Source organism: Haliotis rufescens, unplaced genomic scaffold (genome assembly GCF_023055435.1).
Source record: "Haliotis rufescens isolate VD_foot unplaced genomic scaffold, xgHalRufe1.0.p SCAF_9, whole genome shotgun sequence".
Taxonomy (NCBI): Eukaryota; Metazoa; Mollusca; class Gastropoda; order Lepetellida; family Haliotidae; genus Haliotis; species Haliotis rufescens.
In genome coordinates this window covers 5,394,773-5,422,534 of record NW_025964383.1, presented here as the reverse complement: position 1 = coordinate 5,422,534, position 27,762 = coordinate 5,394,773, and the positions used below count along the sequence as shown (strand labels likewise).

The window sequence follows — 27,762 nt, the reverse complement described above, 5'->3', positions numbered from 1 at the left end:
GGCAACAATTCAGCATGTGTCTGATAGATGTGGAAAATTTCATCCGGAATTGAACCCTACTCTTATTGTTTTCTAAGTCCAACTTGTTGCCATGGAAACGTAAAAAATAAAAATTTCTAAAAGTGCTAATTATCAAAAGGCACCAGTTCAGTATGTGCCTAGTACACATGCAAAGTTTTGTAAGAAAGTATTTAACGTTTTCTGAGTTGTGCTCCGGAAACGAACACCACCCTTATAGAACCTAAGTCCAACTTGTTGCCATGGAAACGTAAAAAATAAAAATTTCTAAAATTCCTAAACAGCAAAAGGCATCAGTTCAGTATGTGTCTGGTAACATGCAAAGTTTTGTTAGAAAGTATTGAATGGGTTTTGAGTTATGCTCCGGAGTTGAACTCTACCCTATAGAACCTAAGTCCAACTTGTTGCCATGGAAACATAAAAACCAAAAAATTCTAAAATTCCTAAATAGCAAAAGGTACCAGTTCACTATCTGCCTGGTAGACATGCAAAGTTTTGTAAGAAAGTATTTAACGGATTTTGAGTTACGCTCCTGAAACAAACTCTACCCTATAGAACCTGAGTCCAACTTGTTGCCATGGAAACATCAACAATGAACATAAAAAGGCACCAGTTCAGCATGAGTCTGATAGACATGCAAAGTTTCGTAGAGAAATATTTAACGGTTTCTGAGTTATGATCCAGAAACGATTTCGGAAGGCACACACACATGCACAGACGGGCGGACAGAACCCATTTCTATATCCCCCGCCAACTTTGTTGGGGCGGGGGATAATAATGTAGTAGAGTGTAGCACAAGGTACTTAGTTTCTTTGTTGGGAGAACAGACTGGATTCCTACACATTCATGTGGCAATACAATGGAGACAGCAAACCTGATGAACAACAAAGCCATGTCTTTCACTTCACAATGCTTGGACTTCCTGTCGAGCCTGTAGAAACTTATCACTCTATGATGGTGGTATCTGATCTGATACCTGGAAATTTAGCAAATAAAAGAAATTTACACAAATAAAATCTATGTTTTAGGGCTGGGATGAGTCCAAATTTACCCAAAGGTACCCAACCCCCTATTACCTGACCATACTCGGGGACACACTATACATGCTGTAGGTCTCAAAGAGTTGGGAACACAATGTCTAATTGGGAATAGTTTAACTGTAGCCCTGGCAAAAACGGTTTAGATACATGTATGAAACCAGAGTTCCTTGCACATACCCTTGTCCACAATGACATGCAACTTTCACAACAGCAACAAGGCACTGTGCTCATCTAGTCAGCTGAAGGTTCTATGAAGCTCTCTCACACTTTCAGTTTCTAACAAAATGGTGCTTAAAATATGTAGAATATTCTTAACAACGAAAGAATTATGAACTATGTACAAAGTTTTACAAATTTCCCTTATCAAAAACTTACTTTTATTTTAATGACATAAACAAACCTGAATCACATTATATCAATGTTTTAGATTCATCAACCTTGTCTTTCATTAGAAGAAGATTAGTGAAAAGAGTTTTTATAGTTATTGTCTTTTTCATTTGAAATTGAGGTGAGGTGAAATGGGGCTTAACGTCACGTTAAATATTATTGCACTTATATAGCGATGTGCATGCATGAGTGTGTGGCTGCTTCTACTAGTCTGGACTAATGCCGATTTTATTGTGCTAGCCCACAGAGATACCATGCCACACTTTAACATGAATACCCCACCCAGACAGTATACGGACTCCGAGCTAACCAGTGCTTGTAAGACCCCAAGGAAGATAACCAGGCACGATAACAAGTACAATGTTGTACCATCTTTAGGTATGACGCGACCAGGGATCCAACCCCTGACCTTCCACTCTCTGTGCAAATGCTCTACCACTTGACCACAGAGGCAGTTTTCAAAAATTGAAATTAAATGCCTTAAGCTCGCTAGGACCTTTGATCTGAGTCGGTTCAACAACTAACAATAAAATCACAATGATTTGAGGGGGGTGTAGGTGGCCCATTCTTCTGTAGAGTTCTGTCCCTTGGGCACGCCAGAAACCTATAATCATGGGAACGAGTCCCAGTTTGCCTACATACCTGTGCTTCAGGGTTTGTGGTAAGTGTCTGAGACCTGCATCACTTTGGCTTTCCTCCCACATTAAGCTGACATGCTGTGATATAACTGGAATAATGTTCTAAGCAGTGTTAAACCCAACTCACTCACTCAATGATTTGAGCAAACCATGTTGTCCATTACTGACAAAGAAATGAATAAAAAATTAAAAGTTTTCCAGTCTAGCAGTTTCAGAAATGATGTTTACAATTTGTTTACAGAGCCAAGAATACATTTTGGGTGAATTTTTGGCCAAAGATCAATATTTAAAACAAGAGAAAAGAGACAATGTGCTGAGCATGACTACAAAAAACTCTTGACACAAAATTGAAAAAAGTATAAAGAAGAGATGACAGAATAATACACAGAAGTAAATATATCCATGTTGTCGATTTGGTGGCCATGTTGAAAATGGCATGTAAAGCTCTTGAAAAATTTCAGGTGTCTTAAGATTTTAGCTAAGTTACCAAATGATTAGTCCAGTGGTTTCAGAGGTGAAGACTTTTACAGATGATGACATCAACAAATCTGGCGAAACTAAAACTCTGGTAGGCAAAACTCTGTGACAGAGAGAGTCCTGAAGAATAACTGGCCATGCTAAAACTAGAACTCAAATGGCATCGAAATGGCATGTAACTAAATAGGATCACAGGATAAACATTAGGACTGGGATGATACACCAACTGTGTGATCCAATACATATCACGATACTTGCATGTGCTCTTATCAGTGGTGCGTTAGCCATCTCTTGTATAGACATGATGGCAAACTACCTGGCACACTAACAAATTACACTTGGCAGTGTCAGGTATGGCGAAAATATGTACCTTTTCACTACTCATTTTCACTTGTAATTAATGTTTGGAGTAACATTTATTAAAGTTCTACAGTTGAGGTTAGAATCAATACTTTTTACTTAGTGTGCAATTGTGGCCGATACTTGTATCGAGAAGTAAAATATCGTGATCCATTGATGCATCAGTGTATCGTCCCACTACTAATAAACATGATACTATCATTATCCTAGCAAGAGGCAGAACATGGTATGTTGACAACATTTATTATTTCTTTCTGATAAAATCGCACTTCCTAAACATTGAAACATCATTTTCTGGAAATAGATTAAACCTTGGGTGTAATAGAAAAAAATATTAAAAAAAGGACAATAAACATCAATCTTTTTTTTAAATAACAACAGACAAACAGCCACTGACAGAAGTAAATCCATTCATGTAACTGCATAAACAGGATAAACAGTAAGCATGTTGCACGTTATACACAATTACCCAAACTTTTTTGCCTCTTCCCCCAACACTGCCCACAAAAGAAATTTAAATATTAAAAGGACACTAATCAATGTTATAACCTGCACAAGCTAATCGTTTAGCAAAATATTTGTACGATATTAACAGTGTTTCTTCTTATTGTTGTCAATGGAAACGAGCTGAAGCACTGTAGCTCACCTGGACATGAAGTACACAATTTAAACCCCAACAAAGGCACACACTGAACAAGGTTCTCTGCAGAAGGTCATCATCAGGTGAAACACACATGCCAAAGTTCTCCTTCCTCAGTCTTGCTGTTTCAGACAGATGACTAGGACAAATTTCAGTTTCATCAGTCAAGCAGTATCAGAGGAGAAGGTGTTGAAGACTTTGGTAAAAGTGTAAAGTTTTTTCAACTTCAAAGGTCTGTGTCGGGGTTAGACTGGGGTAACATGGACATGTACCTATGAAGCAGTCTGTCACAACAAACAGACTCCATCAAAAGTGACTGTGGCTGTGGTTTCTAGGCACTATAAGTTACCTCCCTTAACCATTTTATTTTTCCTTATCACTAAGTTTAATTGCTCGGTAAAATGTTAATGAAAATCAAGGGCAGGTAATTTAAGATTGTGAGAACCAAAAGGATTGGTCCAGGGGTTAGTGTAGGTTTACTGAAATGTGAGCCCCGGAGATATAGATGATGGTGTATGGTAGGTTCTTACCATATAGTTTTCATATTTTCACTTTGAGTGAAGAATTTACACTTTGACAACAGCATCATTTATGCTGCAAAAGTTGAATCAAGATCAAAATTCATAACATTGCAAAAATGGAACCAACATCTTTGGCCCCACTGCTAACTAAACCTATGCAAAATTTCAAAACATCCCAAATGGGTTTCTAAAATAGCACATTTTAGCTTCACTATATAGCTGAGATCATTCATACAGTTTCGGCTCCATAAGCATTTGTATTTTAACTTTAAGAGCAGATGTCGAAAATGAAATAACACTAAAAAAAATAGAGTACTTGAAAGTCAAAAGGTTGTAGCTAGATGGAAAATCGAAATATGCCAAAACATTTTATGTTATTCCAAAAAACACATGATCAGTTTGCGCCAAAAACTTGCTACAACTTGGCATCGTTTTTGGTACATTTCAGAGTTATCAAATGGACTTTTATTAGCTTTTAATATTAGACCAAACAGAATTTTTCTGGACCCAGGCTTTGGCCATGTTGACTAGTGGCTAAAGTCACAGAGAGCATACTGCAATTTCATAATGATACATGCAGAAATGTCTGAGTTATGACCAAAATAGACCTTTTCAATCGTGGCCAGATCAGATTGAAATGTCATGAGCACCTCCTGACAGACATTATACCTGGAATTGTTCAAAGTATCAACTCCATGGACCTTGTAGTTTCAGAAGTGAGAAATCTAAAATCTAAAATGCAAAAGTTAGCGATGGAACAACAAACAAATGGATGGGCAGCGGACAATGTGCCACAAAGGAAGTTCACTTGACTTTCAGCCATAAGTGATCCTTGTAAATGTCTCAAATTGACTTTGTCACTGTATATGGTTTAAATAAACAAAATTTCATACTTCTATATTAAAAACAAATCAACAAAAACAACTTTCCAAAATAAGCACTTTTTTCATCTGAAATTGACTTAATTTTACGTATTCTGTACCATAATATTTCAATATACAACATCATATTCTAACCAAAAAGAAACACTCAAACATAATTTTCTGTAACAGTAATCATGGTAATTTATATAGTTTGAGAACTACTTATTCATCATGTTCATGAAACAGCAAAATCAAAATCTAATTTGATTATCACATAACAATCATTTTGGTCACAATAATATAACATTGTGCAACAGGTGCTTTTCATTTTACACATTTAAACCAGTTCCACACTCACTGTCACAGTGCCCACCATCAGGGTCAGTGAGAACTTTGAAGTCTAATTTTCTGGGATTCCGACATCCTCTGCACATACAACCAATACATGGCACTCTAGAGCTGTAACATGGACACCTCTGACCAAGACATGTCAAGCGATTTGGAGGATTATTTCGGGCACATCTACATACTTTTCTGGACAATTCTGAACCAGTTGGAAGAGAGGATGCTCTTGTTCGTTTACTTGGTGGTTCAAAGATATTGTCTTGACTGTTAGATCTCTGATTTTTCCACGACTTCCTACCTACTTCTTCAGCATGTACTTCAAGCTGTTTCTCAGACTTGTTGTTTTTGCAACCAACATGGTGACTCCTTCCAATGTATGCATCAACTCCCAATTTAACCTGGTTCATATCTGGATGTATATGAGCTGACACAGAATCATACCCTAAACCAATATGTGCATATTTTTCTTCTTTACTTGAGCAACTTTTTGTGCCATCCTTTTCAAATGGATTGGTGTCACACTCTGGAGAGAGAGTAGGGGGGTCTTGTGATGACCCCTCACTTATGTCATCAGCAGGCTGTTCTCTATTTGAACCATTCCTCTTTCTTATCGGTTTAATTGTGGCAGGTGTCAAAACTGGCATTGCCATAGGTAGATTAGGAATGTGAGTGTTTGAGACATAGTCATCTTCAAAAGCCATGGCTTCTTTGATGATAGACACTAGTGGATTTGTCTCCCCATTGGGTGATGACACTGTAAGCTCTGTCCAAATCTGTGTGGCATAAATGTATTCGCATAGCTTTTGAAAACAAAGCACTAATATCCTCAAATGGGTATTGTCTCGAAAGTCGACATAGTCTTTACACCAACTACATGAAGGTTTTAACCTCATCTTACCTCCAACACAGTGAGTACATACATTGTGTAAACATTCGCTATGACTTGGTCCTCGAGGCTTCGAAATGATGTTCCCGCACACACAACATGAAAGAGCTTGACGAAGATATGGTAGATAGCGATACAAATCTGTCCACGAATCGTGGTCAGCCGCGTTGGCCTGCATTACATATCTACATGTAGAAATGTATAAACTGATAGCTGTCATTATGGGGGGAAACTGTACAATGCTAAGGTTTTCCTTACTTCCGTGTGCAGGCTTCAGCTGCACATTATTCGCTGACGTCAATGAGCTGTTGTCAAAGGGAAGCTACTCTCACTCTATGTTGTATGGGCTTACCACTAATAATTATTTTTTCAGTCATTTCGTTTCCATTTTCGTTTCAAACTAGATTGCCACTTTGACAAATATGTATGGAAACGGTCTCTCGTCTGTTATTTATAATCTGCCCTAATACATTTTTTTAGATAAATATGAAATGTAAGGATATATTCCATGTATGGCCTCGATTTTTAGTTTATGGTGGTGAGGTCGCTTTGGAGATGATGTGTGTGTGCGTGCTTGTAGTGATTCTATACAAGTCTGGACACCTGACGGTTCTATAGTGATTGTTCACTGAGATACCACACCGCAGTTGAAACATATAGCTACCCCACTCGGACACATCATACTGAATCAGAACCCACCAGTCCATGTTCTCTCTTCTTAGTGAGTTCAAATTTAAAGTCACACCGGCAGTAATTTAGTCATATCGTGACTACGAAAAGTAATAAACTCAAATTTATACATTGAGACTATATAAAACATCCGCCAACAAAAGACAGCAAAACAACTCGACTATCACAGCCTTATTTTAAAAACCAGCATGTAACCAAAAGAATATGTCACTTTACATAACAATGCAATATAAAAAGAGGTTTTAAAGTAACTACCAATCTCTGCAAAATTCATACTATCAATTTATAAAACAACTACCTATGTACATCAAAATTTATTGATAATTTCTATTTCTTTTGAGAAACCAATAATTAAATGAGAACCATTAAAATCAGATCTTAGTTCTCTCTGCCGCTAAACAAAGATCTGAGGACATCCCATTACGGGTCACGTCAGACCGACCTTTCGCAAACTCTGACCGACCAATGGAATTACTGACAAGAAGTCGACATTAGCCAATCAGAAGGCAGCTTTCTCGTGCTTTACGGCACTAATTTCAAATTGGCGACTACGCTTCGAAACATATTTTGACAAATTCTCGCTTAAAAAATTGAAACCTGAACAAAAGAAAGTTCTAGAATGGCTGATATATGGTCTAGATTGTATAGATTCAGTCGTTAAGCCCGTAACTATCCTTCGGAATACCCCGTTTTAACGTTTTCGAGGCTGCATGATTAGAAATCACATTCCGACTGTCACTTTCATGATCTGGTAAGCGACGCTGTGATTGGTCGGATGAAAGGTCGTTCTGGCGTGACCCCTAATGGATGTCTTCAGATCTTTGTTCAGCCTACGAGGACTAAGATCTGATTTTAATGAGAATGAATGAGAACTAATATGTATTAAAATCCTTTATGGATGAAACCTTGAAATAGTTATCCCTTGTGATGAAAACACTCAACACTCTTAAATACCTAATTATGTGTATTTCTATTATGGCTAATACGACACCGTCGTAAAATGATCTCTTCAAATCTGGTGTGACTCAAGTAGGTGTAGCCGTTAGTTGGTGTTAATGCATGTAATATATTAGTACCTACTTTATACCTACCATTTCATTTACAAAAGATCTCTGATGTAAATTCTAATCACAGTTCTCATATCACTGTATGGGATTAGAAGTAGTTTTACACAGACTTGTTGAGTGCTGCTTTTTAGCAGCCGCATCAGCCATTATGTCATCAACGATTCCATCATGGCTGGGTAACCAACGAAAAACGATGTCGTCGTATTGGTCAGTAGCAAGATTATTATGCACAATGATTTCTGGTAAAATTGGATGCTCCCACGAATAATTTTAATAGCCCGAAAACATGAAAGAGAGTCTGAAAAAATGATAAATTGGTTATGTTTAGACAGTTTATTGACGTACTCTAGAGCTAATAAAATGGCCTTTGATTGGGCTGTAAAAATAGGAAAATTATCTTGTAATCTAGTAGATAAAAGTCCTGGACACAACGATAGTGACGCTGACAACAGCGTCGCCGTCCTTGGTTCCATCAGTAAATATTGATTTATAAGTAATATATGTACTTCTAAACTGGTTATAGTCCTGTTGATACTGTTATTGATTTGTTTCTGATTTCTTTAGCTCAGCCAATGCCTTTACCAATTGCCAAGGAGACAGCAGGCGGAAAGGAGATATACATGTATTATCAAGTTTAATATTAGCAGCGGAAATAAAAGGTTTAATTCTTATTCCAAGAGGTGGAATGAGACATGGCTCCTTATTGTAATGGTCCTCATAAAGCGGATTAAACACACAGTTGAATACAGTTAGGGTAGGTCTCATTTGAATGTAACCTTGTGATGTACAATACAGAGACTTTGATGCGGCGTTGCTTAAGTGACTGTTCATCGGCCTCGACATACAAACTGTCGACAGGAGATGCTCTGAAAGATCCGCTACATAGTCTTAGACCTTGATGATGTATTGGGTCGAGTAATTTAAGGATACTTTTGCAAGGACCGTCATACATGATGGAGCCATAGTCGAGTATAGAACGGATAAGTGATCTATACAAGTACAGGAGGGTCGACTGATCATCAACCACCACCCACTCCCACATCACATACACACGCGCGCGCACGCACGCACACACACACACACACACACACACACACACACACACACACACTTTTGGTATTAGAAACTACTTTTAATTTAATAAATCAAGTGTTTTATCTTCTTCATGCCGAGCGCCAGCCAGGGTAACAACAAATACCATCTTTTAACGCGTCATGAGCGCCAGGGAATCGAACCACCGACCTTCCGCATTCTATCTTCTAGACAAAAAAATCTTTCACCTGTCAGCACAGGTATTATACATAACCGTATCCTCAAACTTCAGGTGTCCTTATCTTTGGTTAGCCAGTAAAATGCCACAGAAACAAACAAACGAACAAACAAACAAACAATGTAATGTGATCATTTGGCACATCCAGTAGGTATGGTATTTTGTATCACTAACTACGTGTTGGCAACGTAACGTTGACTCTGTGTGAGTAGTGTCAAACATTAAATGCATGCAGTATATGTGATATTCTCCGTCGAGTACGTCAAGCAAAAAAATATGAAGATCCGGGGTAGAATAGGTCTTCACCAACCCATGCTTGCCGTAAAAGGTGACTATGCTTATCGTAAGAGGCGACTAACGGGATCGGCTTGCTGACTTGGTTGATGCATGTCATTGTATCCCAATGGCGTGGATCGATGCTCATGGTGTCAATCACTGGATTGTCTAGTCCAGACTCGATTATTTACAGACCGCCCTCACATAGCTGGAATATAGTGCGGCGTTAAAAAACAAACAAACAACGTCAAACAATCTTAGCTATTTTCACACACTCCGGCGCAGTGGTGATTTAGCATAACACCACTACCACAGGCTAATTTGCATATCATGTGACCGGATTTTTCTCTCTCTTTTGTAAACAAACACGCTTATTCTGAAATGAGAACAGACTGGTCTATTGCGAGACTTTCGGGGCGCTTTATATTTGTTTTGCATAATTATATAGATGTGCTACCTCAACAGTGACAGTGAGGTGCACGTGCATGACAATATCTATTTATAAATCAAAGTGATCGTATCGCTAGCTCTCCCTAAGCTGGTACTCTTCGACGACAGCACGTCAAGCCGCACAGCCAATGTCAACTACGCCAATGGAAATTGTTTTTCACGTTTTAAGATATTTTCTCAATGAAAGTAATTCATTCAATGACATGTTTATCTAGATGTGTAAACTTGTCAAAATTGAAACCGATGAAAAGCTATGTAATAGCTTGAATGGACTGTGTAAGACACCCGTGAAGATCCGGGGTAGAATAGGCCTTCAGCAACTAATGCTTGCCGACGATGCTTGTCATAAGAGGCGACTAACGGGATCGGGTGGTCAGGCTCGCTGACTTGTTGATACATGTCATCGATCCCAATTGCGTGGATCACGGACGTACATACCAACTTTATATGTATATACGTCTTTGCGTGGATCGATGTTAATGATGTCAATCACTGGATTGTCTGGTCCAGATTCGATTATTTACAGACCACCGTCACATAGCTGGAATATTGCTCAGTGCGGCGTTAAACAACAAACAAACAATCAAACAGTGTAAGATGTGACGAATCGTCACATGGCGCTGACCTGTGGCAAAGGTACTATGCTGGCCGCATGGAATTCTGGATAGGAAAGTGCTATTTTCACAATCTCATGTTCGGCTATTTCCGTCAAAGAGATTGCTATTTTCATAAAGGTGTCAGACCGTAGTGACGTCATAATCTTTGTGGCTCTTGTACGTGACGTCACGCTATTGTCACATTAGACCCACTGATACACTGGGCACAGCATTGATCAGTGACACAAGACGCTGGCAAGGTAAGATCATTCCAGTGCCCTGTGCAATTTGATGCCCAGACTGACAATAACGTGATTCTTGTCTTTTTAATATACAGCGACTAACAACACCATATAAGCACGGTCAGTTCAACGGCCGCATCACATCCCTGTGCATATGTGTAATGTATTGGGTTTCCGTATGTATTTGCATGATTAGCTTGTCTGACTTATCAAATTGTCCGACCACACTCAACGGCTAACATGGGAATTTCGGGAGCTTTTGTCTGCAATCGGTGTGATATTAGACAGCTAATACCATCAAACTGAGAGGTTTAACAACTCGGTAGTCGAATTATGTAATCAAGAGTTTCCAAATTAGTAAAGAGAGTATGTTAGAGTTCTACTCCTACCGTTCGAGATGCTTTTGCCGATACACCGAGGAAGGTATAGACATAACTAACTAACCCAGTTCCAGATGAGTAATCATTGATTTACTCGTTCCGTCTAATGTAATGTTTAAGTTTTCATTTGTGCATAGATGTGTGTATACCATATTCACACACACGCACGCACGCACGCACGCACGCACACAGACAGATGTTAACTGATTGGCATTCTAGAAGTCGGCTAATAAGTAAGAAAAGCGTACAACTTTATGGATAACAACTTCTGGTTTGCATATAGCGGTGTTTCGATGTAGATTCTTACACCGTTATCAAGATGGAGATATATATATAGTTGAATTTTTGTGATTGTGGGGTTAGAGATATTTGTGTCTCATTTATCAAATACGGGACACACGAAAGGCTGGTGAAATTCACAAAGATAAATAGATTCGATTACAGTGTGCCTTTTCGATAGGAAGATAAAAGTTGCAACATCTAAGCGCAATGGGCATGGATTGTAAGTTACTTTGTCTAACATTTGTTTCATGTGTATATATATATAATGTCACAGTGTAGGGAGTACACGATACCACTTGTACTGTTTATTGCCCCAACTGCGTTAATATCAAAGAGATGATACACAAATAATACCTTTAGACAGACAGTCTGTATGTCCGTCAAGCATACTTTTTAGAGATATTTTAAAATAATTTTCTTTGGCAAATAAAGATAGTATAAATGTGATTACATTATGTTACATTTAGCGGTATTTAATCAACGATGAACCGCCTTAAAATTTAAAACAGAAAAGGTTAAATTGATAGTCCATCTTCCCCTCGATTGAATCTATGATGATATCGAACATATTGCCGATGCCCTAAACATATATTTCCTAGATCAATCAATAGTAAGAAGCCCAGATTCAGATCTTCCGTTATTACACAGACGACAATTCCTTGTTATCTATCATCCTATTTAGGCTGAAGTTCGGGATGCTTATAGTAATGATAATAATTTTAGCAAACGAAGATTTCACACCTGGCACATCTAGGAGTAACTGATTTGTGTCTTGGGTGAGCGAGTGGCTCGATACAAGGGAAGCAACTCAGAAGCCTTTCGGCCGGGGCAAGGTTGTTGTGACATTTGTAGGCCATGACAACTTGTACTTGATTCTGCCAGATGTTGGCAGTCAGTGTAACTCCGGAAGAAACAAACAAAAGCGACTAAGAGGCGACGAACGGTATCGGGTGGTCAGGCTCGCTGACTTGGTTAATGCATGTCATCGATCCCAACTGCGTGGATCGATGCTCATGGTATCAATCACTGGATTGTCTGGTCCAGACTCGATTATTTACACACCACCGTCATATAGCTGGAATATTGCTGAGTGCTGCGTAAAACAACAAACCAACCAACCAACCGGAAGAAACGGAGTGATATGATTCAATTTTCGTGTTCTGGTGATGATACTCGCGATGTTCTAGAGAGCTTGCAGAAGACGAACGCAATACTGAAAAATGTTTGCAAGATGGTTACTGCAATAATCGGCGCTTGACACTACAAGACAGGCAACCAGTTTACTTGCAGTACTAGAAACATAGGTATCCACGAAGTTTTCCGATATTTCTATAGGTGCATATGATCACTTTTTTTAAAATGATTTTATTTCTTTTTTTGAGAACACAAACAATAAATTTACAGAATATAGTTCATATGCAATCTTAAATACATACAAGTTTCAAAGTATATCTATGGATAGTAACAAACTATTCCAGTGTCAGGATGCTAAGACATCTTTGTTGGATTGTGCAAGTTCGTGGGTTTACACGAATAGGTGGTGACAGAGTGACCAAAATTTCATGAACTGTGTGTATTGACATTGTGAATATGATATATGAATCGGTTATTTCTTGTTTGATGTGTTGGAAATTTGGTATGGAGTCGGAAATGTTTCATTTGAATATGTTTTCCTTTGTTACAGTTATAATATGATTTAATACGTCATTTCGCTTCGTTGATATCCTAATATTGACAGCAGCGGGTGACCTCGCCCAGGTGATTACCACCAAGCTGACTGTCGTTCATTTCCCGATGAACGTCAGTATGTTACGTGATTACGTTGTCAATCGCGCGGAGACATACAGAACTACTTTAGGGGGATTTCTCAATGTCTAAAAATAACATTAAAAATCATTTGGGAAAACTGAGAGCGTCATCGATTCAGGCTATGAATGATGCAGGCTTTGACGCCAGACAGATCAAGTATATGAAATGAAGCGTCCATTCGAAGCTATAACAGAGCATGTTCGACTTACCAAAACAACCTACACCGAAACGTCGCTCTTAATAGTAATAAAGAAGTTGTTCATCCATATATTCTTATCCTTACTTACCAAAAGAAATAACTGAGCTGAACACCCTGTCGTGTATTGCTTCGGGAAATCCAACCGCCCCGCCTCAAGCGGTAATCCCCGTCATCAGTAGACGTAGTTTGACTCAATCCAGAGACCATATAATAGAGGTTCGATCCCCGCCCGCGTCATACCAAAAGACGTTGAAAGATGGTACTTGTTGTTACCCTGTCTGGTGCTCGGTATTAGGGGCTAAAACAAGGTCAGCTCGGAGTCAGTATACTGTGTCTGAGTGGGGCATTCATGTTAAACCGCGGCATGGTATCTCAGTGAGCTAGCACTATAAATCGGCATCAGTCCGGACACACACACACACGTGCATGCACGTCGCTATATAAGTGCAATAATCTTAGACGCGGCGCTAAACCCCATTTCACCTCACCTCATCTCACATCACCTTTGTTTACATATCGAATTCCGGACCGAGGTGGGGTACGCCTGTTGTGTCTTTGTGTATCATTGCTAATACACCTGTCAGGTGATGTTGAATCGAACCCTGGCCCATTTAATAAGGATTTGGATGATATGAAATCTACAATTATTCAACAAATCAAGGCACCCGAAGACAAACTATTGAAGGAAATTGGTTCAGTGAAAGAAGAATTACAAACATTACGGTGTGACGTCACAAATTTACGAAATGAAGTGAGTACGAACAAGTGAGAACAAGATATTATTAGGCTTGATGTGTTGCGCTCTGTCAAAAACCTGACGATGTTTATTATGACTTGGACAATGTTGATACAAGTCTGGAGAATCAAAGAAGTTAGAGAGAAGGGATCAAAGAAATAATATCATTATGTGTGGTATTCCAGAGGGAGGATAAGATGAAGTCTCTAAGTTTGAGAGATTCTCTTAGGTCAAAAGGATATGTCATTTCCAACGACTTAACTTTAAAACAGAGGCAAAATTAAAGAAATGTAAAGATGAAGACCAATCTAAACATTATTTTTATAAAGGTGGTAACATTGTGTCAGCACCCAAACAGGTTACGGATGCTTCAATCAATGTCTCGGATGTGAGGGGAGGTTGGGTCTCTGACAGAATCAACAATTCACCCAGGAACGAGGGGAGTTCGCGCCCCACTACTCGCAGTCAGGCTACCAGCTCTAGGGACAGCCAGCAGGACTGCACTACCTAGGGGTGTGGCCGGGGCCCACTACTCGCAGTCAGGCTACCAGCTCTAGGGGCAGCCAGCAGGACTGCACTACCTAGGGGTGCGGCCGGGGCCCACTACTCGCAGTCAGGCTACCAGCTCTAGGGGCAGCCAGCAGGACTGCACTACCTAGGGGTGTGGCCGGGGCCCACTACTCGCAGTCAGGCTACCAGCTCTAGGGGCAGCCAGCAGGACTGCACTACCTAGGGGTGCGGCCGGGGCCCACTACTCGCAGTCAGGCTACCAGCTCTAGGGGCAGCCAGCAGGACTGCACTACCTAGGGGTGTGGCCGGGGCCCACTACTCGCAGTCAGGCTACCAGCTCTAGGGGCAGCCAGCAGGACTGCACTACCTAGGGGTGCGGCCGGGGCCCATACCAAGAGTGAGGATTTAAAAAGTGATGACTCTCCTACTATAAAACTCTTATATTGGAATATATCTGGATTGAAATCTAAATTAAAAGACTGTGACTTTGTTTCATATTTACATTCATTTGATATCGTAGGCCTCACGTGGCGTGGATTCAGAAGTTAAACTTCCAGAACAAGTTGGCTGATTATGTATATTATAACAGACCAGGAGATAAGTTAGCAAAAGCAGGGTGACTCTCTGGCGGTAACAAAGTTATGGTTAGAAAACAGCTGAAAAAATATATTAAACGGACGTGGGTGAAAGAAAGTGGTATTTACATTCTATTAGATAAATTACTGTTTGGTACTTAAACAAATGTGCTGTACTGTTATGCGTATATACACCCAGAAGGCTCCAACCTATTATGATTAGCGTGCTACTTCTAGAAATGGTGTACTGATGTTTCAAGACGAGCTCCTGGATATTTTAAATCAGATCGACGACGTTTCGTGTATTTTGGGGGGAGATTTTACTCCAGAACTGGGACAGAACCCGACTTTGTGGAAGACGACATTTTGGATTATCTTGAAGGGCGTGATAACTCGTCTTGATAGACCATTTTGATTTACAGAGATACTCTGCTGATATCATTTTGAATAAGTTTGGCAAATGTTTGTTGGCAGTGACGCTGGTATTGGGGACTATACAATCATTAGTAGTACAGGTGCAAGCGTAAATGAACTCTGTAAAACATTCGACATAGATACACGTTACGAGTCGCAACTGTTTCTATTAACAATGTCTTTACGTACGTGTACGCTTCACTCAGACATCAATGGTTATGGTGATATCAATTGTACAAGTACATTTAGATATAAATGGAGAACTGATACAGAAGAAATATTTCTTTGTAACTTAGCTCAGACAAGTTTGTATCACTTGTTGAAAAAGCAGTTGATGCCGTTTTCACAAATATTGCTGAAAGTATCGAGTTTATTAGAGAGGCACTCTCCTATGCTGGTGACGAAATGAAGAAAGTAGTTCACATGGATAAGAAAACACAACAATGGTTTGATTGGGAATGTCAGTTACTAAAAAAAGAGAGATGTACATGCCTCAACAAAGTCAGAAGAGATAAAGATTTGCAGTCGTTAAGGGAATATACAGGAATTAGAAACCTTTACAAAACCACGTGCAGGGAAAAGAAGCTTATATTTCTTGAAAAGAAAAAAGAAATATTTGGAAGATAACATTAAGTCGTCGAAAGAAGTTTGGACAACCCTCGGAAAGCTAAATCCACATTATGAGTTTAAAAATAATATTAAAATTGATAAATGGTATGATTATTTCAAAAATATGTTTAGTGGTATTGGTGTAAGGGATGATACCTACTTTGAATTATCAGATCAGGAAACATGTGACAATGACATAACTGCTACAATTCTTGACTCGCCATTACAAGAGAGGAAGTTGAAAAAGCTTATCTACGATTTGAAAAACAGCAAGTGTTCTGACATAGATGGTTTAATTCCAGAGTATTTTAAATATTTTGTCAATATTCTACTCCCAAACCTTGAATTACTGTTAAATATGATTTTAGAAACGTCTTATTTCCCAAAAGAGTGGACTATCGCTGTGGTTATTCCACTACATAAATCAGGATCACGTACCGATACAAGCAATTATCGAGAAATTACCCTCCTGAGTGTTTTTAGCAAAATATTTGTTTCTATTATCAATAAAAGGTTCTCCTTTTTGTCAGATTCATTAGATAAAATTTCGGAAGGACAAGCAGGTTTTAGACAAGGGTACTCAACCACGGATAATATTTTCATACTTAATGCGATTATTCACTAATACATGAAGAGAAAAGGTGGACATTTTTATGCAATTTTTGTAGATTTCAAAAAGGCGTTTGATTCTGTAAACAGAAATATAATGTGGTTATTGTTTCTTTCAAATGATGTGAGTAACAAAATGGGTAAATTATTATGCAATATTTATCAAAATATAAAGTCATGTGTTAAAAATCGGGGCATATCTTCCGATGTCTTAACACATCTAAACATCGGTGTACACCAAGGCTGCATTCGTAGCCCCTTCCTGTTCTGTTTTTCCATCAATGAACTGGCTGCACAAAACAAGGATAATTGTACTGATGGTGTATACAGCTGCATCCAGATATTGTAAAGCTATTTCTGTTGCATTTTGCTGATATAGTTCTGTTCTCTAGTACGATAAAAGGTTCACATGAATTTAATAGATCAACTGGAGTTGTACTGTTCTAATTGTAAACGCCAAGTGAACACTGAGAAAACGAAAGTGTTATTTTTAAAAAAGGGAAACAAACTATCAAGTAGGGAAAAATGGTTCTTCAACCCACAACCGTTACAAATTGTCACTTCTTATAAATATCTGGGGGTAACTTTCACATGCAGATTATCGTGGAATTATCACACCAGCAATACAGCAACGCAGGCAAAAAAGATGCTAATGGGAATCTTACATAGTTTAAAAACTTTCACTGATCTTTCATATAAAACCTTTTTTTAAATATTTGATACAAAAATTACTCCAATTCTTTTATATGGAGCAGAGGTCATACTGAATACAGAACTATTGAACTGGTCCATCTATATGCCTGTAAACGATTCCTTTGGGTTAAAAAAAACCTGTACTTCGAGTGATATGGTATATGGTGAATGTGGACGTGTACCACTTTACATATTTCAACATATTAGAATTCTCAAGTATTGGTTCAAGATTCTTAAAATGTCTATGTTATAATATGATGTTATTGTATGAAAAACATTGAATCCGCAATTGGGTATATGATGTATGGTCGTTATTAAATGAATGCGTCTATGGGTGTGTTTTGCATAATCAATGTGTACCTTACAATCCAGATTCGTTTTTAGTATCTATACGCCAAAGACTTAAGGATATATACTTGCAAAAATGGTCATTGCATATTTTAAGTTCAGAAAAATTCAGTTATTACAAGCTTTTTAAGACAACTATTTCCCCAGAATACTATTTGTTTGATATTAATTTTAAAAGGTTTAGAATAAGTTTAGCACAATTTAGATGCAGCTCTCATAGACTTAGGATCGAAGTAGCCAGACATAGTAACATAGCCAGAGAATTGAGAATATGTGAGTAACGTGGTTTAAATGTGATTGAAGATGATTTTCATTTTCTGTTAGTTTGTCCAAAATAAGACCACCTAGGAAGAAAATATATTGATCTGCCTTTTTTATGTACATCCCACTCAACACAAATTTATATCGGTCAACAACTGATAAAGATACTCTAAAAAAATCTATCAATGTTCATTTATCATTCTTAATAATTAGAATATGACCTGTTAAACAGATCTGTAACCACTCCCGAAAACAGATTTGAACTATGGGCCTGAGGCCTTTCACTATGGAATAAAACTTATCCTATATTTCAAAATATTCTACCCCACACCACCCTCTCGCTCTCTCTACTAAGTTTTCAAGGAAATATGGCATTAAGGGCAGATGTAACGTAGATGTTAGGGATATACTCTTACGCTTGAGATACTGTTTTATTGCTTGGATAAGGCTATAATATTCGAGAAAATGTGTTTTAAAACCTAGGACTAAAACATCTAGAAAATTTCCAAACCGTCTATCAAATCATTTACAAGATTAATACCTTTTCCCGAGTAATGTTTATAATATGCCGGAGTGTTCCCGATTCTTATATTCGTCTTTTGCCATAAAAGGTTGTGATAATATATCTTTTTCCTCTTTGATAGCATTTCCTTTTTTCTATTAAGCTTCCCCATGCACACAAGAACATCTTTCCAGAATGCATTGGTCCTATCACTAATAACCTTTTCCGAAATGTAGAATTGGCATTTTTGCAGAAAATCAATTTGTGTTGGAGTTATATTATTAATCAAAAGAGTGGCAAGTTTAGAGTGTGGATGTGAATGGAACAAACGTTTAATCCAAGATAGCTTTTGAGCATTGATTGTATTTTTAACATCAGACACTCTTATACCTCCCCCTTCATAAGGTTTTATTATAATATTTCTACTGATTTTGTCTGGTTTATTTTCCATATGAAACGATAACACAGAGTTTCGAGTTCTTTTATAAACCTTTCATTTAGATCAGGTAGGGTTGAGATAAGGTGGGTTAGTTTTGGTAAAATAAGACTTTTCAGGGCAGAAATTCAACCTTATGGGGTCAGGTCACGTGCTAACCAAGAGTTCATGATGAATTTTATAAATTTAAGTTTGTCTTTGTATGAACACTTCTGATTATATGATAGATTTGATCATCCATTTTAAATGTTTGATCGAATCTTGGGTCGCGGGTTGATAAGAAGAAATTCCGTTTTAACTTCATTTTGTTTGTAGAGGAACGAATATTTAGACACAAGTTGATAGTTTTTGAGCCACATTTCTTCAAAAGGAATCCGTACAGGGTTATTTTGAATGTCTGTAAAAATTCTTCAGATCTTGTAGACAAGTTGGTGATGTTGGTAATTGAGTCGACGCGAGGACATCGAGACATTTGGTCACACGCAGGGCCGCCATCGGATCACGGTCGTAGCTCTTCACTGGCAGGAGTTTGATGATTTTAATCTGTCCAGTTGTGAAGGGCTATATTTCTGACATATTGTCCTCAGAGATGATGTCACTGGCATTATCACCTTCAAGCTGACAAGGCATTTCTGTCACTAGTTTTGGAGCATTCATTACCAAAGTCTCATGATTACCTTCAGTCTTCTCTCTGAAGAACTAAGAAAACTTGACATATTCTTCCTGAAAACTGTAGTCATCTGGCCATCGTTGGATTTGTTGCAAAGTTTAGAGGTAAGCTGATATATTGTCGCAAGCTCCGACGTTCATACAGTTTGGTCCTCATTCTATGAAGGTTCATACTCACACAAATTGACGGTCAATTCTTAAGTAGCTTTTCTTAGAGTCCGTCTCAAAGTCTAGCACCTTGTTGTTTCAGGTAAGATGATTTAGCCATTTTGATCATGTGTTTAACCTCATGTCGCTGCGTTTCATCTGGATTACCAGGAGGGTTCTCTTCCATTTGTTTTTCCATTTTCCACCTCTTGAATTGTTCTGCATTTATTGCATCAGTGTACCAAGTTGAACCCGGTTGTTGAGGAATGATTTTGATCATGTTTGTCAAACAGAGCTGATTGGACTGATTTGTTAAAAAACTGCATTATCTGAAGCATTGTTGTACACAGTTCTGAGCGCGAACGATCAGTATGTATAGACAGCCAAGATTCAGTATGTATACACAGCTGAGGGTCAGTTTGTATACACAGCTGAGTGTGAGTATGTATACACAGCTGAAGGTCAGTAAGTATACACACCTGAAGGTCAGTATATATACACAGCTGAAGGTCAGTATGTATACACAGCTGAAGGTCAGTATATATACACAGCTGAGGGTCAGTATGTATACACAGCTGAAGGTCAGTATATATACACAGCTGAAGGTCAGTATGTATACACAGTTGAGTGTCTGTATGTATGCACAGCTGAGGGTCAGTTTGTATGCACAACTGAGGGTCAGTATGTATGCACAGTTGAGTGTGAGTATGTATCCACAGCTGAGTGTGAGTATGTATACACAGCTGAGGGTCAGTTTGTATGCACAGTTGAGGGGCAGTATGTATGCACAGGTGAGGGTCAGTATATATACACAGCTGAGTGTCAGTATGTATGCACAGTTCAGGGTCAGTATGTATGCACAGCTGAAGGTCAGTATATATACACAGCTGAGTGTCAGTATGTATGCACAGCTGAGGGTCAGTTTGTATGCACAGTTGAGGGTCAGTATGTATGCACAGCTGAGGGTCAGTTTGTATGCACACCTAGGTGTTAGTATGTATACACATCTGAGGGTCAGTTTGTATCCACACCTAGGTGTTAGTATGTATACACAGTTGAGGGTCTGTATGTATGCACAGCTAAGTGTTAGTATGTATACACAGTTGAGGGTATGTGTGTATGCACAACTAAGTGTTAGTATGTATACACAGTTAAGGGTCAGTTTGTATGCACACCTAGGTGTTAGTATGTATACACAGCTGAGGGTCAGTATGTATGCACACGTAGGTGTTAGTATGTATACACAGTTGAGTGTCTGTATGTATGTACAACTAAGTATTCGTATGTATACACAGCTGAGGGTATGTATGTATGCACAACTAAGTGTTAGTATGTATACATAGTTGAAGGTCTGTATGTATGCACAACTAAGCGTGAGTATGTATACACAGTTGAGGGTCTGTATGTATGCACACCTAGGTGTTAGTATGTAAACACAGCTGAGGGTCTGTATGTATGCACGACTAAGCGTGAGTATGTATACACAGCTGAGTGTCAGTATGTATGCACAACTAGGTGTTAGTATGTATACACAGTAGAAGGTCTGTATGTATGCACACCTAGGTGTTAGTATGTATACACAGATGAGGGCCAGTATGTATGCACAACTAAGTGTTAGTATGTATACACAGATGAGGGTCTGTATGTAGGCACAACTAAGCGTGAGTATGTATACACAGTTGAGGGTCAGTATGTAGGCACAACTAGGTGTTAGTATGTATACACAGCTGAGTGTCAGTATGAAGGCACAACTAAGTGTTAGTATGTATACACAGTTGAGGGTCTGTATGTATGCACAACTAGGTGTTAGTATGTATACACAGCTGAGTGTTAGTATGTATGCACAACTAAATGTTAGTATGTATACACAGATGAAGGTCATTATGTATGCACAACTAAATGTTAGTATGTATACACAGATGAGGGTCTGTATGTAGGCACAACTAAGCGTGAGTATGTATACACAGTTGAGGGTCTGTATGTATGCACAACTAGGTGTTAGTATGTATACACAGCTGAGTGTCAGTATGAAGGCACAACTAAGTGTTAGTATGTATACACAGTTGAGGGTCTGTATGTATGCACAACTAGGTGTTAGTATGTATACACAGCTGAGTGTTAGTATGTATGCACAACTAAATGTTAGTATGTATACACAGATGAAGGTCAGTATGTATGCACAACTAAATGTTAGTATGTATACACAGATGAGGGTCTGTATGTAGGCACAACTAAGCGTGAGTATGTATACACAGTTGAGGGTCTGTATGTATGCACAACTAGGTGTTAGTATGTATACACAGCTGAGTGTCAGTATGAAGGCACAACTAAGTGTTAGTATGTATACACAGTTGAGGGTCTGTATGTATGCACAACTAGGTGTTAGTATGTATACACAGCTGAGTGTTAGTATGTATGCACAACTAAATGTTAGTATGTATACACAGATGAAGGTCAGTATGTATGCACAACTAAATGTTAGTATGTATACACAGATGAGGGTCTGTATGTAGGCACAACTTAGCGTTAGTATGTATACACAGTTGAGGGTCTGTATGTATTCACAACTAGGTGTTAGTATCTAAACACAGTTGAGGGTCTGTATGTATGCACAACTAGGGGTTAGTATGTAAACTTAGTTGAGGGTCTGTATGTATGCACAACTAAGTGTTAGTATGTATACACAGCTGAGTGTCAGTATGAAGGCACAACTAAGTGTTAGTATGTATACACAGTTGAGGGTCAGTATGAAGGCACAACTAAGTGTTAGTATGTATACACAGTTGAGTGTCAGTATGAAGGCACAACTAAGTGTTAGTATGTATACACAGTTGAGGGTCTGTATGTAGGCACAACTAAGCGTTAGTATGTATACACAGCTGAGGGTCTGTATGTATTCACAACTAGGTGTTAGTATCTAAACACAGTTGAGGGTCTGTATGTATGCACAACTAGGGGTTAGTATGTAAACTTAGTTGAGGGTCTGTATGTATGCACAACTAAGTGTTAGTATGTATACACAGCTGAGTGTCAGTATGAAGGCACAACTAAGTGTTAGTATGTATACACAGTTGAGGGTCAGTATGAAGGCACAACTAAGTGTTAGTATGTATACACAGTTGAGTGTCAGTATGAAGGCACAACTAAATGTTAGTATGTATACACAGTTGAGGGTCTGTATGTAGGCACAACTAAGCGTTAGTATGTATACACAGCTGAGTGTATGAAGGCACAACTAGGTGTTAGTATGTATACACAGTTGAGTGTCAGTATGAAGGCACAACTAAGTGTTAGTATGTATACACAGTTGAGGGTCTGTATGTAGGCACAACTAAGCGTTAGTATGTATACACAGCTGAGTGTCAGTATGTATGCACAACTAAGTGTTAGTATGTATACACAGCTGAGTGTCAGTATGAAGGCACAACTAAGTGTTAGTATGTATACACAGTTGAGGGTCAGTATGAAGGCACAACTAAGTGTTAGTATGTATACACAGTTGAGTGTCTGTATGTATGCACAACTAGGTGTTAGTATGTATTCACAGTTGAGTGTCAGTATGAAGGCACAACTAAGTGTTAGTATGTATACACAGTTGAGGGTCTGTATGTAGGCACAACTAAGCGTTAGTATGTATACACAGCTGAGTGTATGTATGTATGCACAACTAGGTGTTAGTATGTATACACAGCTGAGTGTCTGTATGTAGGCACAACTTAGGGTTAGTATGTATACACAGCTGAGTGTCAGTATGTATACACAACTTAGCGTTAGTATGTATACACAGTTCAGTGTCAGTATGTATGCACAACTAGGTGTTAGTATGTATACACAGCTGAGTGTATATATGTATGCACAACTAGGTGTTAGTATGTATACACAGCTGAGTGTCTGTATGTAGGCACAACTTAGCGTTAGTATGTATACACAGCTGAGTGTCAGTATGTATACACAACTTAGCGTTAGTATGTATACACAGCTGAGTGTCAGTATGTATGCACAACTAGGTGTTAGTATGTATACACAGTTGAGGGTCTGTATGTATGCACAACTAAGTGTTAATATGTATACACAGCTGAGTGTCAGTATGTATGCACAACTAGGTGTTAGTATGTATACACAGTAGAAGGTCTGTATGTATGCACACCTAGGTGTTAGTATGTATACACAGATGAGGGCCAGTATGTATGCACAACTAAGTGTTAGTATGTATACACAGATGAGGGTCTGTATGTAGGCACAACTAAGCGTGAGTATGTATACACAGTTGAGTGTCAGTATGTATGCACAACTAGGTGTTAGTATGTATACACAGCTGAGTGTCAGTATGAAGGCACAACTAAGTGTTAGGATGTATACACAGTTGAGGGTCTGTATGTATGCACAACTAGGTGTTAGTATGTATACACAGCTGAGTGTTAGTATGTATGCACAACTAAATGTTAGTATGTATACACAGATGAAGGTCAGTATGTATGCACAACTAAATGTTAGTATGTATACACAGATGAAGGTCTGTATGTAGGCACAACTAAGCGTGAGTATGTATACACAGTTGAGGGTCTGTATGTATGCACAACTAGGTGTTAGTATGTATACACAGCTGAGTGTCAGTATGAAGGCACAACTAAGTGTTAGTATGTATACACAGTTGAGGGTCTGTATGTATGCACAACTAGGTGTTAGTATGTATACACAGCTGAGTGTTAGTATGTATGCACAACTAAATGTTAGTATGTATACACAGATGAAGGTCAGTATGTATGCACAACTAAATGTTAGTATGTATACACAGATGAGGGTCTGTATGTAGGCACAACTTAGCGTTAGTATGTATACACAGTTGAGGGTCTGTATGTATTCACAACTAGGTGTTAGTATCTAAACACAGTTGAGGGTCTGTATGTATGCACAACTAGGGGTTAGTATGTAAACTTAGTTGAGGGTCTGTATGTATGCACAACTAAGTGTTAGTATGTATACACAGCTGAGTGTCAGTATGAAGGCACAACTAAGTGTTAGTATGTATACACAGTTGAGGGCCAGTATGAAGGCACAACTAAGTGTTAGTATGTATACACAGTTGAGTGTCAGTATGAAGGCACAACTAAGTGTTAGTATGTATACACAGTTGAGGGTCTGTATGTAGGCACAACTAAGCGTTAGTATGTATACACAGCTGAGTGTATGTATGCACAACTAGGTGTTAGTATGTATACACAGTTGAGTGTCAGTATGAAGGCACAACTAAGTGTTAGTATGTATACACAGTTGAGGGTCTGTATGTAGGCACAACTAAGCGTTAGTATGTATACACAGCTGAGTGTCAGTATGTATGCACAACTAAGTGTTAGTATGTATACACAGCTGAGTGTCAGTATGAAGGCACAACTAAGTGTTAGTATGTATACACAGTTGAGGGTCAGTATGAAGGCACAACTAAGTGTTAGTATGTATACACAGTTGAGTGTCTGTATGTATGCACAACTAGGTGTTAGTATGTATACACAGTTGAGTGTCAGTATGAAGGCACAACTAAGTGTTAGTATGTATACACAGTTGAGGGTCTGTATGTATGCACAACTAGGTGTTAGTATGTATACACAGCTGAGTGTCTGTATGTAGGCACAACTTAGGGTTAGTATGTATACACAGCTGAGTGTCAGTATGTATACACAACTTAGCGTTAGTATGTATACACAGCTGAGTGTCAGTATGTATGCACAACTAGGTGTTAGTATGTATACACAGTTGAGGGTCTGTATGTATGCGCAACTAAGTGTTAGTATGTATACACAGCTGAGTGTCAGTATGTATGCACAACTAGGTGTTAGTATGTATACACAGTAGAAGGTCTGTATGTATGCACACCTAGGTGTTAGTATGTATACACAGATGAGGGCCAGTATGTATGCACAACTAAGTGTTAGTATGTATACACAGATGAGGGTCTGTATGTAGGCACAACTAAGCGTGAGTATGTATACACAGTTGAGGGTCTGTATGTATGCACAACTAGGTGTTAGTATGTATACACAGCTGAGTGTCAGTATGAAGGCACAACTAAGTGTAAGTATGTATACACAGTTGAGGGTCTGTATGTATGCACAACTAGGTGTTAGTATATATACACAGTTGAGGGTCTGTATGTATTCACAACTAGGTGTTAGTATGTAAACACAGTTGAGGGTCTGTATGTATGCACAACTAAGTGTTAGTATGTAAACACAGTTGAGGGTCTGTATGTATGCACAACTAAGTGTTAGTATGTATACACAGCTGAGTGTCAGTATGTAGGCACAACTTAGCGTTAGTATGTATACACAGCTGAGTGTCAGTATGAAGGCACAACTAAGTGTTAGTATGTATACACAGTTGAGGGTCTGTATGTAGGCACAACTAAGCGTTAGTATGTATACACAGCTGAGTGTATGTATGTATGCACAACTAGGTGTTAGTATGTATACACAGATGAATGTCAGTATGAAGGCACAACTAAGCGTTAGTATGTATACACAGCTGAGTGTCAGTATGTATACACAACTTAGCGTTAGTATGTATACACAGCATAGTGTCAGTATGTATGCACAACTAAGTGTTAGTATGTATACACAGTTGAGGGTCTGTATGTATGCACAACTAAGTGTTAGTATGTATACACAGCTGAGTGTCTGTATGTATACACAACTTAGCGTTAGTATGTATACACAGCTGAGTGTCAGTATGTATGCACAACTAGGTGTTAGTATGTATACACAGTTGAGGGTCTGTATGTATGCACAACTAAGTGTTAGTATGTATACACAGCTGAGTGTCAGTATGTAGGCACAACTTAGCGTTAGTATGTATACACAGCTGAGTGTCAGTATGTATGCACAACTAGGTGTTAGTATGTATACGCAGTTGAGGGTCTGTATGTATGCACAACTAGGTGTTAGTATGTATACACAGCTGAGTGTCAGTATGTAGGCACAACTTAGCGTTAGTATGTATACACAGTTGAGGGTCTGTATGTAGGCACAACTTAGCGTTAGTATGTATACACAGTTGAGAGTCTGTATGTATTCACAACTAGGTGTTAGTATGTTTACACAGTTGAGGCTCTGTATGTATGCACAACTAAGTGTTAGTATGTATACACAGCTGAGGGCCTGTATGTATGCACAACTAAGCGTTAGTATGTATACACAGCTGAGGGTCTGTATGTATGCACAACTAAGTGTTAGTATGTATACACAGCTGAGTGTCAGTATGTATGCACAACTAAGCGTTAGTATGTATACACAGCTGAGTGTCAGTATGAAGGCACAACTAAGTGTTAGTATGTATACACAGCTGAGTGTCAGTATGTATGCACAACTAAGCGTGAGTATGTATACACAGCTGAGGGTCTGTATGTAGGCACAACTAAGTGTTAGTATGTATACACAGCTGAGTGTCAGTATGAAGGCACAACTAAGTGTTAGTATGTATACACAGCTGAGTGTCAGTATGTATGCACAACTAAGCGTGAGTATGTATACACAGTTGAGGGTCTGTATGTAGGCACAACTAAGCGTTAGTATGTATACACAGCTGAGTGTATGTATGTATGCACAACTAGGTGTTAGTATGTATACACAGATGAATGTCAGTATGAAGGCACAACTAAGCGTTAGTATGTATACACAGCTGAGTGTCAGTATGTATACACAACTTAGCGTTAGTATGTATACACAGCATAGTGTCAGTATGTATGCACAACTAAGTGTTAGTATGTATACACAGTTGAGGGTCTGTATGTATGCACAACTAAGTGTTAGTATGTATACACAGCT

The 27,762-nt window shown here is 38.6% G+C and overlaps 2 protein-coding genes across 2 annotated transcripts in view; one reads left to right on the top strand and one right to left on the bottom strand.

Moving 5' to 3' along the window:
• Positions 1-571: 571 nt before the first annotated feature.
• LOC124151452 (E3 ubiquitin-protein ligase MSL2-like) lies at positions 572-6,495 on the bottom strand. The gene has a single exon (XM_046523933.2). It carries the CDS (start codon positions 6,393-6,395, stop codon positions 5,274-5,276), a length of 1,122 nt encoding a protein of 373 aa, XP_046379889.1. The 5' UTR covers positions 6,396-6,495; the 3' UTR covers positions 572-5,273.
• Positions 6,496-10,698: 4,203 nt separating this feature from the next.
• LOC124151453 overlaps positions 10,699-27,762 on the top strand; it is a 29,704-nt gene continuing 12,640 nt past the window's right edge. Inside the window, exon 1 of the mRNA XM_046523934.2 lies at positions 10,699-10,784. The gene's annotated coding sequence lies outside the window, so the exon portion shown is untranslated. The remainder of the gene's footprint in view (positions 10,785-27,762) is intronic.

What these genes read in the sequence shown, in the direction of transcription:
- LOC124151452 (XM_046523933.2), bottom strand. Translation starts at nt 6,395, where the DNA reads ATGACAGCTATCAGTTTATACATTTCTACATGTAGATATGTAATGCAG.